General features: G+C 52.6%; 1 protein-coding gene across 2 annotated transcripts; it reads right to left on the reverse strand.

Annotated features, from left to right (window-relative positions):
• Positions 1 to 4,521: 4,521 nt before the first annotated feature.
• On the reverse strand, positions 4,522 to 7,941 carry ZNF768 (zinc finger protein 768). 2 transcript variants are annotated; one of them, XM_040258834.1, is made up of 3 exons: positions 7,832 to 7,939; positions 6,923 to 7,644; positions 4,528 to 6,631 (listed from the first exon to the last, which is right to left on the reverse strand). In XM_040258834.1, exons 2-3 carry the CDS (start codon positions 7,008 to 7,010, stop codon positions 5,034 to 5,036), a joined length of 1,686 nt encoding a protein of 561 aa, XP_040114768.1. In that variant the 5' UTR covers positions 7,011 to 7,644; positions 7,832 to 7,939; the 3' UTR covers positions 4,528 to 5,033. The 2 variants fall into 2 exon arrangements, with proteins under 2 accessions (XP_040114759.1, XP_040114768.1); XM_040258825.1 differs by having other exon boundaries at positions 4,522 to 6,631; positions 6,923 to 7,941.
• Positions 7,942 to 9,768: the final 1,827 nt, after the last annotated feature.

The following is a 9,768-nucleotide window of genomic DNA, read 5'->3' on the forward strand; positions in this document are numbered from 1 at the left end:
ATCACAGGAGACTTCCCTGGTGGTTTCATAGTTAGGACTCCAAGTTCCCACTGCAAGGGGCACAGGTTCCATTCCTGGTCAGGGAACTGAGATATATGCCATGTGACATGGCCAAAATAATAATATTAAAATTAAATCTCATCATGCTTGTGCATGCTCAGTTGCTTCAGTTGTGTCCAGCTCTGTGCGACGCTATGCACTGAAGCCCGCCAGGCTCCTTGTCCATGGGGATTCTCCAGGCGGATGGCCATGCCCTCCTCCAGGGATATCTCATCATATCAAGTTTTTTTAAAAAAAGGAGTATCACAGAACTACTAAAAGTACATGGAATGATTTATAAGCCTTGGAAGCAAGAGTCAGTTTCTATTCAGGGTTTCCTGAGCACTCTGTGTCAGGCCCTGGGCTGAGTTTGAGGACATGGTGAACATAACGGACAAGTCCCTGCCTTCAAGAACCTTCACTCCAGTGGGAAACAGAGCGAAAAGTAGAAATGTGATTCTAGGTAGGGATAGGGCCATGAAAAAAAATGAAGCAAGGTAAGGGGTAAGGGGGTGAAGGAAAGGGGCCTTTTACATAGGTGATCGGGAAAGTCTCTCTGAGGAGGCAATATGATGTGACATGAGGGAAAAAGTGGATGTTTTCATCCAAAGTGAAAGTATGAGTCACTCAGCTGTGTCTCTTTGCGACCCCATTGACTGCAGTACACCAAGCTTCCCTATCCATCACCGACTCCAGGAGTTTACTCAAACTCATGTCCATTGAGTCGGTGATGCCATCCAATCATCTCATCCTTTGTCGTCCCCTTCTCCTCCTGCCTTCAATCTTTCCCGACATCAGGGTCTTTTCAAATGAGTCAGCTTTTCGCATCAGGTGGCCAAAGTATTGGAGTTTCAGCTTCAGCATCAGTCCTTCCAATGAATATTCAGGAGTGATTTCCTTTAGGATGGACTTGTTTGATCTCCTTGCAGTCCAAGGGACTCTCATGAGTCTTCTCCGACGCCACAGTTCAAAAGCAACAATTCTTCAGCACTCAGCTTTCTTTATAGTTCAACTCTCACATCCATACATGACTACTGGAAAAACCATAGCCTTCACTACACCGAGGAGGAGAAAAGGACAAACTTTTTGTTTTTTTTACATTGATTTGTTTTAGTCACATAAGACTTTATTTCTTTAAGCCCAGAGTCAATGATTACATCAGACAACTCAAAAAAAAAAAAAAAAAAAAAGACAACTCATCTTAAACTATATAACAACAATGTATCCTGCTCGAGAACATGTTACTCCTTCTTAAGAACCTTCTGATTAAACTTGTTATCTTAAAAAGCAAATTGTGGAAGTGGGTCTGGTAAGACTTTTCTATTCTTAGTTCTAATCTTGTTAATTTAAGATTTATGTTATGGGAGTGGGTCTGTTAAAGTATATAAGGCCTTGATAAGACTAGTTGGGAGACACTCTCCCTCCTCCTTCTGATGTCTATGTTGGAAGCTTTCTCTGTTTTTCACTTTAATAAAACTCTGCTACACAAAAGCTCTTGAGTAATCAAGCCTGGTCCCTGATCCCAAAGCTAAATCTTCTTCAGAGATCACAAATCTGACATCATTCACCGTAAGCTATCTTTTCATAATGGTTTGATTCAGTGATCCTAAGTGTATATGGATTAAATCTATTGGTTTTATCCAATTAGAAATTGAAATGGAGAAAATTTTGAAACATAAGAATACCCAAGTCCACATTCCACGCAAGCCATCAAAGTGATGACGTACGTTATCATATGTCAAGCAGCTTCTAGAAAACTGTTCCTTGTGGGAGAAAGAGAGTGAAAAAAGTAAATAACTTCTTAGTATTATTAATGTCAGTCGCTCAGTCGTGTCTAACTCTTTGCAACCCCATGGACTGGAGTCCTCTGTGCATGGAATTCTCCAGGCAAGAATACTGGAGTGGGTTGCTATTTCCTCCTCCAGTGGATCTTCCCAACCAACGGATCAAATCTGAGTCTCCTGCATTGCGGACATATTATTTACCGATTGAACCACCAGGCAAGCCCTTAGTATCCTTAGGAAGGGATGGAATCCAGGCTCTTCAGCTTCCTAGCTGTGTCATGTAGAGCAAATTCCTTATCCTCTCTGGGATTCATTTCTTCATCTGCTAAACGGGAATAATAGCTCAGAGCTGCTCTGAGCATTAAGAAACATGTGTAAACTGCTTAGCACTGTTCCTAGTGTGTAAGCACTAATGGTGGTGGACAGAAGTGGTTGGTCTGTTGTGCAGGTGAAGTGATTCTTTGTGACCCTATGGACTGTGTCCATGGAATTCTCCAGGCCAGAAAACTGGAGTGGGTAGCTTTTCCCCTCTCCATGGGATCTTTCCAACCCAGAGATCGAACCCAGGTCTCCTGCATTGCAGGAGGATTCTTTATCAGCTGAGCCACAAGGGAAGCAGGAGGGCATAGTAAAAGCAGCATGCTGAGACTTCCCTGGTGGCACAGTGGAAAAAAAAGAATCTGCCTGTCAATGCAAGGAACACCAGTTTGATCCCTAGTCCAGGAAGATTCCACATGTCTCGGATGCAACTAAACCCATGCACCACAGCTACTGAGCCCGAGTTCTAGAGCCCACGCTCCCCGCCACAGTGAGAAACCTGAGCACCACAACAAAGAGAAGCCCCCGCTCACTGCAACTAGAGAAAAGCCCATGCAAACAGCAAAGACCCAGTACAGCCAGAAGTAAATAAATCAACAAAATGACCATCAAAAAAAAAAAGCAACAGATTGACCAAGAGTCAAGAGACTTGGTGCTGGAGACCAAGATCTTTCATTATCCCTTCTACCTTGATGCTGGAGAACACACATGTCCTTTCTGGGTTTGGTCTGCTCCACCTGGCAACTGAAGGTACCCCAGGAGCTGTCATGAAGAGAGGGGTAGGAGCCGAGCGTCTACATCTCCATCCTCATTTGAACCGATTTTAAATACCTAGGCTACTGGCAATTCCCTGGCAGTCCAATGGTTAGGACTCAGTACTTTCACTGCCAAGGGCACAGATCCAGTTCCTGGTTGGGGAACTAAGATTTGGCACGAAGGATGTGACCAAAAAGAAAAAAACAAAAACAAAAAAACCAAGGCTACTTTGTGGTGCTACAGTTGAACACCACAGGCACTGTGCCCAAGGCCTTCTAGCTTTCAAGTGCCTACATTTTGGAGCCAAAGAAAAATCCACCTCCAAAATGAGGAGATTGAATTGTATAATTGAAATAAGCGTTGCAGTAAATGTCTACTAATGTGATATCATGTCAGATATTCAAATGCAGTTCTGTTCAACATATATGAATTATATTAGATGTGAGAACTGGAGTATTTTACTATCTGAAATTGTGTGTAGTAGTGTGTCCGTACAGAAATATGCATACATTTTACAAAGGTCTTTAAAAAACTGAGATTTCACTTGAAAAGTAATGTTCTGTCTCCAAAATCATCTAAACTTTGAAAACCACTAAACACGCCAAACTGTACTGAACTACGTGTCTGGGGGCCCTTTCCAGAGTTTATAGATCACAAGAGGTTGGACTGAAATGTGCTTAGAGAGGTTATTTTCTTTTGACAAGTTCTAAGGCGGCTATGAGGATGGGCGTGGGGCCGAGGGTGATGTCAGGGTCCTGGGGCCCTAGAGGTCTCATGGAGCAATGACTCCCCACCCGCCTGTGAGGCTGAGCTGCTGGGGGCAGCTGGTGCCAGGCAGGCGTGTTCTGAATGTCTCCTTCACAGGGCACTGCCCAGCCCTCAGTAGGTGTTCATCTCAAGATGTGTCCGGCGGCTGGGTAATTCTGAGGGGCAGCCTGGCCTCCTCAGCTAAGGTCATGACTGGCCACACTCCAGAATCCCCCAGACTGATGGCACCAACTCCCCATCATTTCCTGAGAAGTTGAGTCTTGGGAGGGCTGAGACTCAGGAAAGGAAAGTAGGAGAAAGGTGGGGTGGTAACAAGGTGGTCCTAAAAAGGACCAGCCTGGTGGGAGGGTCTTGAAGCCTGAAGCTGTCTAACCTTCATACTGGATCCAGTATGTTCCCTTGTGGGTGGGGTTGGAACTGGAGACACTCCCTGTAATTGACACACCAGTGTGTACAGAAGGGTGGCTAGAGGTTCCAGCTGGGAGGGGGAGGGGATGGCCCAGCTGGGTGCTGGGAGCCCAGGAATGCTGGAATGCAGGCTCTGGGCCTGGATATGAGAATCAGGGTCTATTTTCTGGCTCAAGGACAGACCCTCCGTGTTTGTGAACAAAGTTGAGTTTTCTCACACCGACAGTGAATCCCTTTCACATTTGTGCAGGATTCAAAGCACAGGACATGAACTTGAGCAGATATGGGCAAGTCATGTCTCCTGTGCCTCGGAGTATAGGATTCCGGTGAAACGCTGAATCTAAAAGCACTTCCCAGACAAGGCCTTATGGCTTTGTTGGCTGCCGTTATGACCCAGCGTCTCTCAATGCCCAGGGCACTATCCACACACAAAATTTAAGGCCAAGTCTCTTTTACCACATAAAGGTTTTTATTGAACTCAAATTCAGGGGCTCCAAAGCCTGAGGAAGACAAGAGAGGCTGGGGTTGGCGCTCAGAAGCCAGGCCCCACTTTGGGCCCCACCCCTCCCCTCACCCCTTCCTGATTCAGTGAGGGTCTCAGTAGCTACCAGTCTAAGCTACCCGATCTAATTAAGTAACCCGACCCCCCTCCCCCCACCCCCATCTAGCACTTTGCCAAGCCAGGCTTCCACCAAGGGGCATGCTGCTGCTGAGGCCAGCTCTCCACTGACCTCTTTCTCGATCTCTCCCAGAGCCTCCGGCTGCCAGCTTGGCCTCCCTCCAACCCCTCTTCATAGCCCATTCACCACAACTCTCCAGGGCATGTCACTTCTCCACCCTGACCCCCTCTCCTCCTAGAATCTCTTTTCTCCTCCAGTCACCACTATTCTCTCGCAAAGTTGCTCTAGCTGTCCCCTTCTTTTCTGCCTACCAGCTCCCCAACCCTGACGGGGCCCCGGGTCAGCGCCGGCCGGCTGCGTGGGTCCGCTGGTGGCGGATGAGGTCGGAGCTCTGAGAGAAGGCTTTCCCACAGTCATCGCACTTGTAGGGCCGCTCCCCACTGTGGACCCGGTGATGCTGCAGCAGCGTGGAAGAGCGGCAGAAGCCCTTGCCACACACGGCGCACCTGTAGGGCCGCTCGCCTGTGTGCGAGCGCTGGTGCTGAATCAGCGTGGAGGAGCGATTGAAGGTCTTGCCGCAGTCGGGACAGCTGTAGGTGCGGCCTGGCAGGTGAGTGCGGGCATGGATGGCGAGCACCGAGCTCTGGCCAAAGCGCTTGCCGCACTCGGGGCACTTAAAGGGCTTCTCACGGGCATGGCTGCGGGCATGGGGGATAAGTGCCGAGCGCTGGGAGAAGCTCTTGCCGCAGATGCCACAGCTGAAGGGCCTCTGCCCAGTGTGCACCCTCTGGTGACTACGCAGGGAGGAGTTCTGGCTGTAGCACTTGCCACACTCGGGGCAGCTGTAGGGCCGCTCGTGGCTGTGAGTGCGCTGGTGCCGCAGGAGGTAGGAGCTGTCGCCGAAGGCCTTGCCGCAGTGTGGGCACTTGTAGGGCTTCTGACCAGAGTGGGTGCGCTGGTGGCGAAGCAGGTAAGAGCTGTCAGCGAAGGCCTTGCCGCAACGGGGACACTTGTAGGGCCGCTCGCCCGTGTGGGTGCGCTGGTGTTTGATGAGGTCAGAGCTCTGGGAGAAGGCCTTGCTACAGACCTCACATTTATAGGGTTTTTCACCCGTGTGGATGCGCTGGTGCTGGATGAGGGTGGAGCCCCGCCCGAAGCTCTTCCCACAGATGCCGCAGATGTTGGGCCTTGGGCCCTGCCCACCCCTGGCCCGGCCACCCCGGCGGCCTGGACCACGAAGGGTCCCCGTCAGGCCCAGGGGATTCTGGAGCATCTCAAACTGGGGTGGAGCCAGCAGGGTCCCCGTGGGCATCTCAAATGGGGGCCCTAGGGGCATGCCCCCTGAAGGCTGTTCCCCAAACCCCTGGGTGAAGGCGTCCAAGGGGTGGACTCCCAAGGGGATGCTCAAGGGATTCTTTTCCTCAGGATTCAGAAGAATTTCTGCACCTTCCTGGAATTTGGAACTTTCAGCTTCAAACTCAGGGCTTTGGGTTTTGAACTCCGGATTCTGGGGTTCATACCCTGGGCTCTGGGGTTCATACCTGGGACTCTGAGATTCATATCCAGGGCTCCGGGGTTCATACCCAGGGCTCTTGGGTTCATACCCAGGGCTCCGGGGTTCATACCCAGGGCTCTTGGGTTCATACCCAGGGCTTTGGGGCTCATACCTAGGGCTCTGAGGTTCAAAATCGGGGCTCTGAGAATCTGATTCAGGGCTTCTGGGTGCAAATTCAGGGCTTGGGGGCACAAACCCAGGGCTTCGGGACTCAAAACCTGGGCTTTCAGGCTCAAACCTGGGGCTTTGGGGTTCAAACTCTGGGCTTTGTGGCCCAAAACCAGGGCTCTGAGGTTCAAGCCCAAAAGATATCTCTTCGACCTCATAGTCCCCAGTGCCTTCTTGCTGAGAAATTTCCTCTTCCTCATTCTCACTCATGTTGCCTGCAGGATCAGAGAATTACAAAAAACCCAGATTGTGTGGGACCTGGAAGGTTACTGGGTCCCATCATTAATTGATACAAACCTTTTCCTCCTCCTCAATCAAGGTCGCTGGCCCTTGGGCAAGTGCTGAAATTCCCACCTCCCCCTCAGCAAACCCAGGCCACCAGGTCCCCGACCCCGCCTCCTCCAAGTCCCAGGTGTCCAAGCCCCCTGCTTTCTTACCCTCCCACCCACCACAGCCCCCTCTCCCGCTCCCAGGCACACTTCTCGGAGGGGCGCTCCCTCCCTCACCTTTGAGGGACCCTTCAGGGCTCCCCATTTCATCAGGACTTTGCATATCTCGGGGCTCGAGGCCCCACGGCGACGCCTCCCGTTCCATCCCCGCCGACTCCCAGTGCGGCGGCGGGGGCGATGGTGGACGATCCTGCGACTCGGTCCGAGTGCCCCAAGACCCGAGCCCTCGCCGCCCGCCCGCTCAGCGCCGGCCAGGAGACCCGGCTGTCCAGCCCCGGCCCCTGAGGCCGGACGTCTTGACCCTGGGCCTCTCCGGCCCGACGGGCCCCTCCCCTACCCGCGGCCCCGCCCCCACCCACAAGGTCTCGGCTTGCCCTGGGGTCCTCGCAGGCCCCCAAGCGTCGTGGCCTCGGAGGTGAGGGGCTTCACGACTCGCCTTGCTGCCCCCCGATACCGCTCCCCACCCGAGACCCCGTCGTCTGGCCTCCCAGCCCCCGGCTGGGCTGCGGCTGGCCGACCCCCTCCCCTCTGCACAGGAAGTGTCCGTCCGCGGCCAGTTTCCCCCGCCGGCTAGCTTCGCGGCCTCTCTAGGAGCGGCTGGAGGTGGAAACTCGTTGGCATTAACCCTGGGCAGGATGGCCCCGGCGTCGAGGTAGGGGGAAGACTGGGCGCCCTGTAGCCCGCGGGAGAGGCCGGGGCAGTATATGTGCCTATGTCGTAGGTCTCCGTCCGCCCGAGGGCCTATCTATCCGTCTCCAGGGCCCTGCGTCCATCAGTGCCTGTGGCCAAGGGCGAGGCAACAAGAGAGACCAAGGTCAGCGAGAAGGAGCGACGCTTCCCGGCGCCAGCGGGGGCGGTGTCTAGTTCCCCTCCCCTCCCGGGCCTTGGGGTCAGTTCTGGCCGCGTCTCGGGAGCCTGGACAGACCTCCCCCTACCCTCACCCCTGACTTAGGCTCATCGAGGCACCTGAGTCCGGGACGCCCCTCTTCGAACTCCACTCCCCCATACGGGCGCTCCCACCCTCACTCCTCCTGGTCCCCCCCCGCCCCCCGCACCTCGCTGCTTCTAATCTCCACCCTTCCCCCGCTCTGGGAGGGCTAGGATCGTTGCCAAGGAAACAGCCCCGCCTCCAGTTTCCAGAGGCACCGCCCGTCCCTCCCAGGGAGCTCCACGATTGGTTGGTGGAGCTCGTGCTCTCACCATCCCGCCTCTTACCACTACACCAACTATTAAGCGTTAAGGGTCTCCAGGGACCGCGAGGCACCTTTCTGATTGGTTGCAGGATGCGCAGGCCGGTTCCACCTTCTCAGTGCTCCAAAAGTGCCCCCGGGAGGAGTGCGAGGGAGGTCCTGGCGTCTCTCGTCTTCTCTGACCTGTACTTTGAGGGCTTTTCCCGCCCTCATTTACCCTTCATTAAAGTTTATCTTTCTGCAGAATGAAAGACAGGGATCTGAAGACAGACACCCTTGGCTCCTCTCTCTCCCTTTCCCAGCAGTTTTCTTTTTCTCATAGGTTCCAGGTTTCCAAAGGGGCCAATCCGGGCAGAGGAGGTTGGGTTGGGGGGGATCCTGCTGCAGAAAGAAGGTTGCTTCCTTTTCTGTTACCCTGCTTCTCCCCCCAACCTGCTCCGAAGCCTGAGTTTAACTCAGTCCCTTGGAGCTTTAGTCCCTGGTTCCTGGATTTTCTCACAGGGAGGCAAGGATCCTATGAGAATTCCTTCAGGTCAGGGTAATAGAGTGTAGGAGGGGAAGTGGATAGAGAACCATCTGGCCTTTAAGGCAGTTAAGAATTTTCCACTCCTGTCTGACTTGGATAGAGGCTTCTAGAGAAAGGGAACCTGAGAAACATAGGTGCAGCTTTGAATCAAAGGAAAAGTGATCCTGGAAAGACAACTGAATAGAATCCAATTCTTGACCTTTTTCTACCCTTGCTGCTAAAACTAGTGTTCTTGACAACTAATGAACCAAATTCTCCCTTTGTGAATGATGCAGGAGCCATAGATTGTTCTCCTGTTGCCTACTCAAAGGAAGGAAGGAAACTGGTTGAGAGGAAAGATGACATCTTCCATTCTCCTGAAAAGCGATGAGAACAAGAATTTGGAGAATTGCAAATGGGCAAAGGCTGGAGAGAAACAGTTCTCAGCAGAGGCTTACAAACAATCACAGACAGACACCTTCCTACTAATAAAGCAGAAGTCCTTTTCTGCCCTCCAGAGGATCAGCTTCCAGCTCCATACCGCTCTCCCATCACAGGGTCCAGCACTAGAGGGTCCACAGGCAGAAGAGCCTACAAGTGCAGTGATTGTGGGAAGAGTGGGACCTGGGGCGCCTTCTGATCATTGCCAAAGCACACAAAGGACCTTCAAGAGACACTTCTCTTTGACCTCCAACCTTCTTACCTACCAGGAAATGCATACACTTTGCAGGCAAAGTGTATGGTGAGCCCTCCAGCCCCAGCTCTGACATGGTCCACTGCCTGGACTCTTCATAGCACAAGCCTCAAGCCCCATGAGTAGCAGGTGTGGGGCCAGGGCTTCAGTTGGCTCTGGCACCAGTATTTCCACGTGGAAATTCAGTCTGTTAGTACATGACCGACTGCCAGGCAGCCTCCTCCAGCACCTGTCCTCTCTCATCAGTGGGCCTTCAAGAGGCAGCCAGCCTCTGCCTGCCACACGCCCACAGCAGTGACAGGCTAGAAGCACAGGTAAGCCTCTGATGAGGGTTCCAACTTAATCCTGAGTGTGTGTGTCCTGAGTTGGGCAACCACTTTATCCACAGAATCATCCCGTGGTGTGCAGCAGCACCGGGGCAGAGCTATTCAGTGGGCAGCCTTGGTTTATGGTGACTTGGCCCACATTTAAGGTAGGTTCTCAGTGTGAGAGAGGCACCTCTGTGATCTGCTTC

Source organism: Oryx dammah, unplaced genomic scaffold (assembly GCF_014754425.2).
Source record: "Oryx dammah isolate SB20612 unplaced genomic scaffold, SCBI_Odam_1.1 HiC_scaffold_2, whole genome shotgun sequence".
NCBI classification, from domain to species: domain Eukaryota; kingdom Metazoa; phylum Chordata; class Mammalia; order Artiodactyla; family Bovidae; genus Oryx; species Oryx dammah.